This window comes from Quercus robur, chromosome 12 (assembly GCF_932294415.1).
Source record: "Quercus robur chromosome 12, dhQueRobu3.1, whole genome shotgun sequence".
NCBI classification, from domain to species: Eukaryota; Viridiplantae; Streptophyta; class Magnoliopsida; order Fagales; family Fagaceae; genus Quercus; species Quercus robur.
In genome coordinates this window covers 2,114,341-2,129,333 of record NC_065545.1, presented here as the reverse complement: position 1 = coordinate 2,129,333, position 14,993 = coordinate 2,114,341, and the positions used below count along the sequence as shown (strand labels likewise).

The window sequence follows — 14,993 nt, the reverse complement described above, 5'->3', positions numbered from 1 at the left end:
CCATTTTTTAAATTAAAAAAAAATATATATATATATATTAATAATGCTGATGATAATGAAAAGAAAAAAAAAATAGTTATCGTTTGTCCATGTCGAGCTAATGGACAACCGACCTAAACTTCTATAATACTTAAGTTAATATTCACATGTTTATTTTGTAGGGAAGAAGTAGCTTCTTTTGTGGTTCTTCTCCCATACCTCATAATCTTGGAGTTGGCAGCTTACATTGACAGTCACACTTACATGATTCCTCTTATAGTTTCGACAATTATCCCTAGTTAAGTCAAATATAGTATTTGTCATATGTTCGTGATCAAAGTTCTAGCATGTTACTTAGAAGGCATAGATCCAAGGATCTATATCGCTATCCCATAAATTTAGGATGCATGTCCCAGGCTCCCAAGTATTGCACTCTTCCATAAGAAGATCATTACTGGTTTCAAGGAACTCCTCAAACTTCCGATTTGTCCCTACCAAGTATGGTCGTCCTTCTAATAACACTTAACTGATGAAAGATGTGGACAAGTTTTTCCATACTAAATGCATCATCTACTACTTGGATTAAGATGCTCTCCATTTACCTCAAAATAAAGAGAAACAATTTAATAGTTCCGATTTTTGTTGTCCTTGAATCTATGAGTGCACATGATGCCATATTACGTAAAATATTCACCTTAATTTATTTTATTTTTTTGTTGACTTAATATTCACCTTTAAATTTGTGAACTATCAAATCTTTACTCTATTATATATTCTCTCCATTAAACAGTTGGGGAGACTATTTTCCTGTTGAAAAAAAAAGTATCAAAAACTGGTATAGAAGAAAAAATTTGTCATTTTAATGATGAGATTGTCCTTGAATCAATGCATTTGTTTTGGTGATTTGGTGAACGATCATTGACCATTTCTCGTTTTCTAAGTACTTATCACCCTACACCAGTATTGCGTTACGTGTACAAAAGAAAATTAGAGCAGATAAAAGGCAGTGAATAGCGGATATGAAATTTTATTAGTGTTTCAACTTTCAAGAGAGAAAAAGGGAGCATATGTAGACGTAGAAGCCAATATATAGAAGTAATTATGTAAACGCCAACAGAAGTGATTATGCATATACTTAAACATCATTGTTTAAGTGATTATGCATACTTAAACATCATTGTTTTCCTTCTTCTGTTTTTTAATGAGCAAGGAACATCATTGTTTCTTACATTTCTATATGTTTACTTGTTTTAGAGCTGTCAGCTTTTTTAGTAACAGTATGTGAGCTTCAATGAATTTGACTCTGATACACATGCCATGCATGAATAAAATTTGAGCTCATGTCGTGTGTGAGTGTGAGAACTCTTTTTTTTTTTTTTTTTTTGAGGGGGTGGGGGGTTGTACTTCCAAGAAATTAATTTGGAATAAGCAACATCCATTACATCATGACCAAATAACTCTACGAGGTAGTTAAGGACTCCCAAAATGCTAGTCTTTGCTTTCATTAGTACCTTAGGCTAATTAGTGATTTCTCCCCCTCTCCAATTTAGACATTTTTTTATTTAAATTTTTAGAATGCCTTAAAATACATATCTTCTTTTTTTCCCCCTCTTTTATATTACAATTATTTTTTTGAAATTAAACAAACAAAATTCTTTTTAAAAATATAAAATTATTATCAAGTACAATCCAATTCGATTCTCCAAAAAAAAAAAAGTTTAATCCAATATAGTGCCTATCTATATAACTCATGCTTTGTTTGTAACTAGTGAACATAAGTAGGGGTGGAACTATAGCCAAGGTGGGGGCCATCCCTCCAAAAAAATTTTAAAATCCTTTATATTACTTATATAACTATTAAACATTTTTAAAGATATAACCTATAAAAATAGGAGTTGGCTCCCCAAGCAAAAAATTTTAATTTCATCTTTGTAAATAAAGACTTATTGGTTGAGAGAATTGTAGGAAAATGACAGATCTTAAAAAGAACACATCCTACTTTCTTTTTATTTGTCGGAATGGAGTAACCATTCTACAATTGGTCATTGAGGAAAGTGCTAGAAGAGGTTGTTACATCACCAAATAGAAGCATTATTGACATACACATGATGCATGAGTTATAAATATCTTTCACACTATTCATATAAGTAACTAAAAATTATGAAAAAAAGAAAAGAAAAGAAAAGAAGATTCAATTAATTAGGTGTTGTATTTTAAATTATCAAATTAAATTGAATCATGTGATTTGTGGATCAATTAATAAACTTCCTTAAGTATAGTTACAACTTGTAAAATAATAGTATAAATACATTGAAGTAAGAAATATATAAGATGGTAAGATTCAACTCATTCAAGACCTCTCACTAAAAGTTTGACCTCAAAGTAAAAAATAATATTATAGGTGGGGGGGTGGGGGGGGGGTAAAGGCACGCCAAGCACAAGTTTTATATATCCTTTTTAAAGGCTATACATCGCGAAGCACAAGTTAATGGGGGAGTGAGAAAAGTGGCAGTGGTGGTGGGGGGATGGCCTCAGCGTGGGCCGACAACGAAATGGAGGGCCCTACAAGGAGGCGTGGAAATAGAGAATTTCAGATTGGGCCCACCTTATTCGGCCCTGCTGGGTTGTCAATGATTTGGTACGGTCACACCCCCCCCCCCCCCCTCTCCATTTTGGATTTTTAAATTTTCAAAGGAGAATATTCGGCGGCGGCACTTTGTGTCACGCAAATCTCGGTTTTTTTTTCTTTTTTTTTTTTTAATTTAATTTTTAAAGTGTTAATCGTGGGTCCCATCATGCGGCTCTGACTTGGGTTTTGTTTTTAATTTACTCATTTTAGAAAAAATTTAATATCGTTTTTATAAAAATTACAAAAAATTTCTTAAAATAATTCATAAACAAATGCATTTAGATCATTCATTACATTTTCTTTTAAAATGCTCAAATTGTCGTATCTGATTGGAACTTTCTCACTATTGGAGCCAGAAATTCTTTTTGAAATGCTCAAGATACCACCAATTAGTACTATATACTATCTTATGGCCCTACAAGCTAAGAAAGGCTAGAGTTGTTATCATTTTCTAAGTTCTAGAGCTGCAAGAATGCAGCTTTTAACAAAGGATAAAGTTTGCGCACTATATTTCAGAGGCATTAGTTAAGCTTTAGCTCAACCCATGAAGCCCAATCTTAGTGAATTATCGTATGGTCCCAACTCGAACCGAGCTTGACGTGAACCAAGGCTTTGCCAATATATTACAATGGGAAGCCTGAATAAAGCTGAGGCAAAGTTGAGATGATTAAAGAGTTAGTTCAGTACTTGGATAAAAGCCTACATTAGAAAAGGGAAGGAGGCTGAAAAGTTATTAAAGCACGAGGAACCTAGCCAGCTTTCTCAGTTGGATCCCACGAAATAAAGGTTACATATCTGGCCTAACATTTTATTTGATATTTAGGTATGCAGAAGTGGGTCATACCCCAATCAAGTTTAGTCTTGGGCTGGACATGTCCTACTATACTAATGTGGAAATGGACCAGAATTTTAAGTAAGACCCAACTAGTTTAAAGAACCCAGGGCATAGAATGCACCCAAACATCAGCCAAAAGCACAGTTTTTCGTCAATGATTAGTTTTCTTAATAATGGGTAAAATACAATTAACACCTCTAAGGTTTGTGCTAATGCTAGCTACATCCAAAACTTTTCAAAACTAACCAACTTAGTCCTAATCACTGTGAGAAAAATGAGTAATAGTTTAGGGACTAAGTTGAGTTTAAGAATCAAGTTAGTCAGTTTAGAAAAGTCTTGGACTTGGTTGAAATTAGCCCAAACCTTAAGGGCATTAACTACATTTTATACTTCTTATTTTTATCTATTTCTCTCTCTCCAGTCTGAAAATTTAAATGCATGAATTATTGAATAGCGCCACTAAAAATCATTGAAGCAGTCAGTGTCTCGATAAACGTATCTTCTATCTTCCTTCAAATATGATCTTATACAATCAAACTGCCGCCACAACTAAGCAGCCAATGAAGATGGTTCAATGAGGATAACAAACTCATCAAACCATTACATGGGAAAAATATCATACAACAAGAAAAACTGAACTATATAATTTGTTACGTTCTTTACTTGTTTTTATAAGTAACAAATTATGTTCTTTACATCTCAATTCTCAAGGCTAGTTAAGACTTAAGAATATGATTGAAATGAATAATTGAAACTGTCGGGTATATGTCAGACAGCAATTTGAATGACCTATTTACCCTTTATATACTCAAGGAGGAGCCGATCAAGCTCAAAATATCGAGAAAGAAGTCTCTGCAACAGATGTTATCCAGGAGCAAATTATTAGTATTTCATGTCACCTCAACAGGAAGCATAATTAAATCATAGTGGCTCATTCATGAAATCACAATGACAGTTTTAAGTCAATTTTAGGTCGCATGATAGTTTCAGTGTCAAATAACATTATGGCTCATTCATGAAATCAGAATGCGGTCCGAATATATTAGATCCATATTCTAGCAATAATTTAATGGTAAGTAAAAAATTTTCATATTAGAGCAAGAATGGCCAGTTAAAGCAGCCATCCATTCATACAAAGAACATAAAAGGATCATCACAAGATCCTTCATAGTTCGTTCAATCATTCCAATAGCCTATTGTTGCACTCTCTCCAAATAGTCCACGTAATGCACAGAGGTATTGCATTCCAAATATCACCATTACAGTATTTTAGCAAATCTCCCCTTCCAACATGCTAGCAAATCAACCACTCTATTAGGCATAACCCACTGCTCCGCAAACAAACACAACACTGGAGACCATATATGGCTTGCATATCACAATGTAGCAGTAAATTATCAACAGTTTCCCCAGCCTTCTTTCACATACAACACCATTCCACAACAATTTATTTCCTTCTTCTATGTAAGTTATCTAATCTAAGAATTTTCCCCAAAGCAGTGTCCATAAAGACTATCCCTCTGCCTATACCACTATATGTCTCAATGAATTCCTTGCCCCTGATCTTAAAACACTTCCCCCTCTTCCATAGATAACAAGCCAAAACGTTGACTTCAAACAAATTTGATTCAATATAAAAGAAGCTTGATCCATCCATGGTGAATTGTAGACGCTAGATTTTTATTATAGGTGAAGTTACTGGGGATTGAACCCCAAACGTTGAACCACCATAAAGGTGGACATGCCACTAGGCCATTGGTGAATTGTAGACAACAGTGTGAAAGATTGTAAAGATTTGATGAACTGACTTGAGCTGAAAGACTCCCCCTACACAAAAGGGATCTCCAAAGATTGCCTTCAGACAACAGCAGTGGAGATCTGTTGGAGTGGCTGGTGGGCAATCAACAAAACAGAAACTCTTTTTAGTTCATGCTCTCATGCTAGGGGTGTCAGAGACCTTACTCCCTACCTAAAATACTAAAAAGTAGGAATGATCAAAGACCTAGCTCACCTGGCTGATCAGAAGGCAGACAAGGCAGGCCCTTTGTTTTATTCAGTCGGCAACAGGTCATGCAATTATAAAAAAGTGAATTCGGGCAGATGTTAGGTTTTACTGAAGTCCACCTGAGGAAACTCACCCTGACTGAATTTAATATACACATACTTGCAACATGACTTGATTTTTATTGGATGCATGTAATCTCATCCTCACACATGGAGGATTCTAATTGGCCAAATGCAACCTTATCTCTTATCTTCTTTTACATTTTCACTTAATGGATCTGTCTCTCTCTCTTGAAAGCTCAAGGCTCTCCTTATTATTCACAAACTCATCACCATCGAACCTCTATCACCTGAGCAAAAGTCACCTTTTGTCAAATAACCATCGTTTGAGCAAAAGTCACCTTACCTTCAAATTGCCTTGCCAACCTTATTTTATCAGTTGAGTCGAGGGAAGATGGTGGTCCTTGAGTTTAGGTTCTCAGTTGTCGTTTACATCCCCATCGGCCGTCGCCATGAGCATGAAATTAAGGTTGAGGTCCAATTGGGATATTGTGAATCTTTCCTTTTCTTTTGTGTGTGTGTGTGTGTGTTTGGGGGGGGGGGGGGGGGGGGGGGGAGGCCTATTTGTGTATATAATTTACAGATTTTGCTGTATCTTTTTTCCCCTACTGATTTAGATTTAGATTTATTTTGTAGATCTAAGTTTTTTTTTTCTTCTTGCTGTTTGTGGATATAATTTAGAGATCTAATTTATTTGTGAACATTCTTATTCATTTATTACTACGGGTCCTTCACCCGACATGATTATATTGAGTGACGAGTTTTTATGAAACCCAACCCAAACTGACCTGTGATCACCCCTGCTAAAAAATTATGTTTCCAAGAGAAACGAGCTTAAAACAAGGATTTCACTCCCTTATGGCGTCTTTTTAAATTGGTAAGTTACACACCTAGTGGATCTTGAACTCATGACCTCACCCTTATGGACAAGGAGTAAGTCTTACAACAACAACCAAGTCTTAGTACCAAAAATTTGTGGGTCATGATAGATTGAAAATAAATAAAAGAAACCTGTACCAAATAATAGATTGAAATTGACAACAAACTGTAAGAAGCCAGGAGTTGACAATCCCATAACCTGGTTTTTGGTGAGGGGGGGGGGGAATGGAAGGATGGGGTGGTTTCAATTGACAAGAATTAAATTAAACAAAACGAGTGAAAGAATGAACCTTAGTTATGGGAGGACGAGAAGATTTCGCTTCAAAATCCAACTGTGGAATACGTGCAACCTCAGCTGCATTCTCAAATAAGATATATGTAGGAAGTTGACCCATGCTCCCTGCAAGTACATTATCCCCATACAAATAACTAAAAATACATGTATAATAGTGAAACTGAGATATAAACTTGAACAGTTTCCAAACTAATGATATTTTACCACCAAGATATATTCCAAATTTTTCAGCTGCATTTGGGAAGAGTCCAAGGTCAACTATTCCAAAAGATAAATTTTTGTTTGAATACCTGCAACAGGAATGCACAGGCACACATTAAAATTGGTAATAACAGCTTATATTGATTACTGCAATAAAGGCAACGCTATTGTTCTACAACTCACAAGTTGCTGGGAAATAATCTTTTCTTATTGTTTTGTTCTTTTTATCAAGTTCAAGATCCATGTAAGGCAAAAACGTACGTAATTGAGAGCTCAGGAAAGCACCGACTTGTGCATATGCTAGCAGGTGAACACGATGCACGAAATTCTACCTGCCAAAGTAAATTCTTTAATCATCCAAAATATTTTAAAAAAATGTAAATAAAAAATGAGTCATTCAATCTCAAAATGAATATAGACTATGAGTATTACTTGTGAGGTTAACTGTTAATGAGCACTGGCACGTTTTCAAACTCTATATAATTTTGGGCCTTAATATAAGCATAATTTATTTGGAGTCAAGTGAATCCATGGAAAATGGAGTTTTATAAGGGATTGAAAAACATGAGGGGTAGGCCCATGCAGGAACCTAAGCCACCCATTCTATCATCTCTTTAAATTGAGGAATGTGCCAATGATATTGAACATACATGTCGTCTTACAAAAATAATAACCATGAAACAATGTGCATCACTATTCAGCCTATATAAACAACAGAAGAATCTATCTTTTACAAATTTGTCTCATAAATTTACTACATATAACATGTCTACATGCATGTACACACACACATATACGGAAGGATACTTATATACAAGTGCAGAAAATGAATTAAAGTATTTTGATCGGTAAGATACACACACCAAGTGGACAAACCCACAACCTTACCCTCCACCCATTCTTATGGGAAAAGAAAGTGTCATTTTGAGCTAGAACTTATTCACAAAGACAAATTAACTCCAGGGTTGCTTGAAAATTGAAAAGAAGGTAATGTCAGTCTGTCACCCCATCGTAATAGTAAGCACATCATAACTAAAAAGCACTAGCAAGGAAGCATCTCATGCCCCAAGACAGTACCTCAAATGACCAAGTGAGGGCCAACTGGACATTTGCCTAGCACTGCACACCTAAGGAAACCTACAAAAAGATTGTGAAGAAAAGGGCTTGCTGGTAATGGAATAGGTATGTCCATAGCTGGCATAATGGCAAGCCTTGTCTGAAGAGAACAGAACAAAGCTAAAATTATTCCCCAACCCCCCACCCCCCCCCCCCCTCCGGCCAAACCAAAAAAGGGTCGCTTGCCTTGGTTGGTTTATATTATGGGGGCGATATTGTATTTTGCACTCCTCTTAAATTGCATTTTTAATCATACCTTAGACCTTGGGATTTTAATCTCCTAACTAAGGTTTTATAGCCTATATTTTGCATACAATTATTGGGTAGTTTTCCTATACATGGTAGATGTTGGTAAAGAAATGGATTCAAAATCCTGTCTCCCTATTAATTGACATAAAAGGACAATTTCTTCTAAAGTTGAAATTGTTAAACATTATGAATTTTGAGAAAAAAGCATTTAGAACCAACCAGCCAGAATCTTGATATGTTTCCCTCTGTCAGCAAGGCTTCCAACTGCAACGGTGTTAGTTTACTTGAAGTACCTAAAGAATTGATTAAAAAGAAAAAGAAAATATTTTAGGTTTATTGAATTGTAAAGCCAAGCGTTCATGAATTTATCAAGTGCATTTTATCAACAAGAAGTTTGACCCAGAGTAATAATAATAATAATAATAATAATAAATGAAAAATCTATATTCATTTGTTACCTAGTCCTTGGTAGGCAGGCTGTTGGGTTAGAATATATATCACTGCAAAGAGAACAACACACCAGATAAGCATTTTGATCAAAATGATCAAACCTATTAATATCCAAGAAAATTTGACTCATCAAACAGCTTATGTTCAGCTATGTTTTTTCATTACAATTAAATGAAGAAACTCTTTTTTATTGGTTAGACATGCACCTGGAAGATATTGAACTCATGACCTCACCCTCCACTTTACTCTTTCAAGGGGAGGATATGCAATTTGAGTTAGAGTTCATTGACAATTAGATGAATATTCTATAATACCATATTGTTATCAAAGGCATACTATCAAATGAGAGAAGATTCATATCATAAAGAAACATGCAAGAGACTGCTATCATAATAAATTCAAATAACTTTTACAAACTTAAGTAAAACTATGAGGCCAAACCTTACATTTAAATAAAACAAAGCAACCTGGTTATTAGTATGTCAACAAATTTTCTCCAGTTAATGTGCAAAAGCAAAAGACGTGAAAAAAGGTACCTACCAAAAAATGCCCCCAAGTACCAAAGAGCCAGGTGGTAATCAATTACCAAAGCAAGAGCGACAAGAAAAACCTGAAAGAAAATGCAACTGAGATTACAAATAAGAGACAAGAAGTACGACATTGAAAATAAACATAAATATATACTTAAAAACTATACATTCCTCCTGCAGAAGCATGCATTTGGTACAAATACAGGTTTAAGTATTCACATCTGATCAATGATTCGATAACTAACAGTCATGCTTGCATATATTATAAGAACCAAGCAAAACCAGGAAATGGCAGTGAGAGATGAACACCTTTGCAAAAAACAGCATGTCAGCAATAAAGGCCTCCCAAGTTTCTTGTCTAACCAACTGTTGCAAACACGAAAAAAGCTAAGAATTAAAAAACTCACGAAACCGATACAGTCAAAAAAGTGGACCATAACAAAAGATACATGAAATTTCCATAATGCACATGTCAAACAACACATAAACCTTTCTTATAGTTATAATCCTAGCCGCTTCAAAAATTGTGTACACAAATCTACACAATGACGCGGCTTTATCAAGCATATCCAGAGAGTCAGTACCGAATGACACGGCTTTATCCTCTCTTCTCTCTTTCACAACAAAAATACAGAATAATTTGTACACAGAACTTGTATAGAGAAAGCTCCAATTTTGTGCATCCTTTCTTAATCCAATATATGAATTTGACAAAAATGTGAGTTACATTACATAGTAATATAAACTATTTATAACTAAGCAGAGTAAAAAAATATATAAATACCTTCAAAAGAGCCAACACAGAAAATGCCAGAACCGCTTGAATTTCCTATACAGTGAGAAATGAAGAAATTAACAAAATCCAAAGCACAAGTAATTATCACCATTAAAAAAAATGGAGAGAGAAAGAGAGAGAGTACTCGATGAAGGAGATGATGAGTTAGGTGAGGAGAGAGAAGGGAGGTAGTGGAGGTGCGGACGATGAAGTAGGAGAAGAAAGTGAGGAAATGGGAGAGATAATAGGGCTCCGACACCATTTGGTTCAGCCATTCCATCGGATCTTTCCACTATTGAATGTTTATTATCCACTCTTCTCTTCTCGCTCTCTCTCTCTCCCTCTGTGTTTGATAGATCTTCTCGGATTTGTTTGAGTTTTTTTGTTGGTTTGTTAGGGTTTCAATGACACAAGAAGTAGCAGTCTTTTTCTTCTGAAATTGATTGCTAGTGTTTGTTTGAATCTCGAGATTCTGTATAGTTCGATACTTCTCACTTCTCTTTCAGACTCTCTCTCTCTCTGTTGTTTCCTTACAGCGTCTTCTATTTCGGTATTTCCAACCGAAACATAACCGGAAAGCAGGGTTGTAAGAGCATTCACGATGGGAACAGCATATGTCGGGGAAAATTTAGGGCCTGTTTGGTGGACAATCTCGAACTTACATTTTCACATTTTAAATAACATTACATATATTTTCATACTTTTTTTTTTCTACACATATTTTAAAAATTTACAAACAACTTTTCTCAAACTACTCTACCAAACACCTCCTTAGTATGAAAGCCTAAAACTGTCACGTATCCAGACTTGTAAAAATTAATTATTGCAAAAAAAAAAATTTAAATAGTGCTATAGTGTAATTCTGCATTATAAAAACCAATTATTGCAATAGTAATACAGTGTAATTCTAAAGATAAATTTGCACTGTAGCTCAATTAAAAAATAATAATAATAATATTTTATTAACTTACTTTATCAATTATCATCTCTCTCACCGGTTTTTGGGTTTTTATTTTTATTTGGGTTTTGGGATATATTATTTTATTGAATAGAAATATTATTTTAATGTGTTGTATTGTAAAATAAAAGTTAGAATGTTAAGAGTATTGTAAAATAGTATAGTATAATTGATAAAGTAACTTTTTGGGATGATAAAATAAGATAGGATAGAATTTTGAGATGTGAATGCTCTAAGCCGAGCTGACCCAAACCAAATATAAAAATTGTAAACTTATTCATCTTATTTAATTTTTTTTTTTACATAAGAGGATTTAGAGGTTTTAATTAAGCAATAAGCCCTAACTCATATTTGGTTTATTTATTTATTTATTTAAGTCAATGGATACAGCTTTTGTCATAATTTTGACACGTGTGTGATGGATTCATGTGATTAAAATTGGTACATATTTATCAAGTTGCAAGTCTTGTGACCAATGGTGTCAAGGGCGGCTCTATGTTTAAGTGAGAGTGGACACAGGACCCAACAATCTAAATTATAAAAAAAATGTATATATACATTTACAAAAATATATATATATATATATATATTTATATATACTAAACTAACCTATTGTGATAATTATAATAAAAATGTTGAATACCCTTATTTGAGAATCACAAAAATTTGGGTTCAAGACAAATAAGAGCAATATTACATCCATAACATTTTCACATTGATTTTACAACAAATCATATGTGTTAAGTTATTGTTAATTCTAATTTAGATCAAATACTAACATCACTTTTTTACCCACCAATAATAGTTTTTCACATAAAATTTATTAAAAAATGTTATGGACTTAGCATTACTTCAAAAATAATTTTGGCCCCCAAACATAATATTTAACCCCTTAAAAAGGCTTAAATGACATCAATAAAAATTAGTCCAAATAATAACAAAAATAACCCAAATAAAAACAAGTTTAGACCAAATAACAAGTGAAAAATTTTATTCAACAAAAAGCCTATTCAAAAGTAAAAAGATGAAAATCCATAATATTCAAATATGTAACTCGTACACCAATTCAATAAAAATAATTAATTTCTTAGATCACAAAAAATTTCATATTGATATAGGGAAACATCTCGATGCCCTATTATTTACATTATTGACTTCAATCAGTTATCACTGTTATTCTTGTTTACAATCACCAAGCAAAAATACTTTCCTTCTTCACCCAAACTGCTATTTAATTATATTGTCTTTGAATTTATCCTGCTCCTTGTAGTTCGACCTCGGTACTCTGAGAATCATATTGTTAAGATCTCTTGCACTTGGGAGTGAGCAAGCAAGAACCCTTTAACTTGGAAGCATTTCCCTTATCATATTGGTTCCAAGGGCAAGAACCCTTTGACCCTTTGACTTGGAAGCATTTCCCTTATCGTATTGGTTCCATGGGCAAGAACCCTTTGCCTTGACATACTTTGACTTAAAAGACTTGGAACCGTATTACTTTGACTTAAAAGACTTGGAACCGTATTGGTTCCATGGGCAAGAACCCTTTGCCTTGACATACTTTGACTTAAAAGACTTGGAACCGTATTACTTTGACTTAAAAGACTTGGAACTGTATTGGTTCCATGGGCAAGAACCCTTTGCCTTGACATACTTTGACTTGAAAGACTTGGAAGCATTTCCTTTATCATATTGGTTTCATGGGCTACACTCTCCACCTTCAAATTTTTTCCCCTAAATCTATCAGAAAGGCTTTTCTCTTGTAGTTTGATTATGCCATCATTTGTTTTAGAATGCTCAACAATTATATTACAAACAGCTTTTGCAATAGTTGTCTCACCTATTCCCCCAAGAGCATGAATCCCTTCCATTCGAACATCATTTACCTTAATATGTAAATGCAATTCTGTGATCTTGGCATGGAAGTTTACTTCAATAGGATATTTGGCAACATTTAATTGTCTGTCATTTAATTTATTTGATATATATGCAATAATCGTTTGGATGAATTTATATTAAGGGCCGCTACAAATCACAAAGCATTCAAGAGATCAAATGAGTTGGACTAGTTAAAAATATGAACAGGAAAATATAAGAATCAAGATGTCTAGTTTTGTACATTAAAACCTACACTTTACACATTATCAATTAAATTAAATGATATAATTCAAGGATTTGAGAAGCATCATTAATATTAGTTTTTATTTTGGGGGGAATAAGATTTTGGATTTCCATACTTGACCAAAAAAAAAAAAAAAAAATTGGTGGGAGAAACTATAACAATAACAAGTGTTCGAAAGGTATATGTATAATGTGTTTCTTTGCAAACTGAAACAACACTCTATATTTTATTCACAACTTTGATTTTGATTCATTCTCTCTCTTTTTTTCCTAGTAAGAAATTGTTTTAGGCTTTTTGGCAAGTAGCTGCATGAAAAATTCACCTTAGGTGAGGTAACAAGCCTATTGAATATCCAATTATAATACTTTGAATGAAATGATTAAGAGAATTAGAGAAATGTTTTTGAAAGGATCATGTCGATGAACCTTAATTCAAACAACACTTCCTCTTCTCACAAGTGTGGGTAAAAGGTAAGGTCATGGGATTAAAGCTCATCAGATGTATCTGCAACTTACCAATAAGGGAAGAAAAACTCAAAAATATGTTAGACAAACTCTTAATTGGTCTTATTAAATTCTTCTATTTCTACTAACCTAACTGCCTTAGTAATTAAAGAGAATCATAATATATTTTTTTTCTTGATATTTTGCATTTGTGGTTGTAACAAAACAATTAGAAGTCTAAAAGTCATAAAAGCACATATCATTAGTTATTAAATTCGTACCTATCCTCATAATGCCATCCAGCCAAACTTGCCGCTTCATTTAGAGCTGTTCTCCACCTCTGCACGCTCCCTATGTCATTCTTGAATTTTTTTTTCTTGATTAGCCAGTGCTACTTTAAAATTACCTTCTTGCATACATACTTCAGATGGATCCACTTTATAAAAAATAGGTAGAACCAATTGTCCATTTTGCCTACTTTTAAGAATCTCGACAAGTTCATCTAAGCACCAGGTCGAAGATGCGTAGTTTTGAGAGAATATAATAATTGAAATCCTTGACAATTTAATAGCTTCACGAAGTTGCACTGAAATTTGTTTTCCTCTTCGAAGGTCTTCATCAAAGAAGGTCTTGACACCATTGTAACACAAAGCATGATATAAATATCCAGTAAAACCCTTGCGGGTATCTTCACCTCTAAAGTTCAAGAAGACATCGCAGTCCCACTGGTGAGTTGAGGAAGAAAAGGAGCCTCCTTGATGGATTGGGGAAGCCATTAGAGTTGACAAATAGAAGATTAAGACGATCAAAGATGTGATGAAATGGGAATTATGAGAGATGATGAGTAAAGCTCCATGTTTTTTGACAGGGCGATATTTGAATGGAAATGAAGGCCTTGAAAGTAGGTAAGTCCCACTTCCACAAAGATTCCATGGGGCAAACTTTTGAACAAAGACTTTTTTAACAACGCGCATTTGACTAAGTCTTCAGTCTTACTGATTGTGGGATGTCTACAAGACAACAGTGGTGAAAGAATCATTATTAGTTGCATTGGGTACTTTGATGGCATTAGCATAAAGTACCCAATGCTACTAATAATGATTGAGACGCATGAAGGTGAAAGGTTATAAACATTAAACGGTACTAGAGTATGGATGAATTGTTGGGCCAATTTTTCCTATAATATTTACGTCTTTTCTACAATAGGGCTACAGTGCTTGGGACTAGTACCTGTGCTTATTTTTATCATGGTAATGCATAACATGAAATTATTGTGAGATAGTGTTACAGTTTATCTCTCAAAGACATTAATGTACGTGTACTTTGAGAGATAATGTTATAATTTAACACTTTGAATCCCAAACAAAATTAATGTTTATAGTTTAACAGTTTTAGTTTTAGTTTTAGATTAGTTGTAACACATTCATAATTAGTTTGACTAATACCGTAACTATTTTTTTAGAACATGTGC

At 33.9% G+C, this 14,993-nt stretch overlaps 1 protein-coding gene across 1 annotated transcript; it reads right to left on the bottom strand.

Annotated features, from left to right (window-relative positions):
- Positions 1–3,925: 3,925 nt before the first annotated feature.
- LOC126709277 (uncharacterized) lies at positions 3,926–10,661 on the bottom strand. The gene is made up of 10 exons (XM_050409445.1): positions 10,148–10,661; positions 10,012–10,056; positions 9,537–9,593; positions 9,238–9,307; positions 8,706–8,747; positions 8,467–8,540; positions 7,144–7,214; positions 6,886–6,971; positions 6,677–6,786; positions 3,926–4,295 (listed from the first exon to the last, which is right to left on the bottom strand). Exons 1-10 carry the CDS (start codon positions 10,280–10,282, stop codon positions 4,233–4,235), a joined length of 753 nt encoding a protein of 250 aa, XP_050265402.1. The 5' UTR covers positions 10,283–10,661; the 3' UTR covers positions 3,926–4,232.
- Between the last annotated feature and the right edge of the window lie 4,332 nt (positions 10,662–14,993).

Coding starts and splice junctions, on each gene's coding strand:
- LOC126709277 (XM_050409445.1), bottom strand. CDS start 10,282: ATGGAATGGCTGAACCAAATGGTGTCGGAGCCCTATTATCTCTCCCAT. Junction 9,594..10,011: donor CTGTGTTGGCTCTTTTGAAG/GTATTTATATAT, acceptor TGTTTGCAACAG/TTGGTTAGACAAGAAACTTG. Junction 7,215..8,466: donor ACATATCAAGATTCTGGCTG/GTTGGTTCTAAA, acceptor TTACTTTGGCAG/GTAGAATTTCGTGCATCGTG.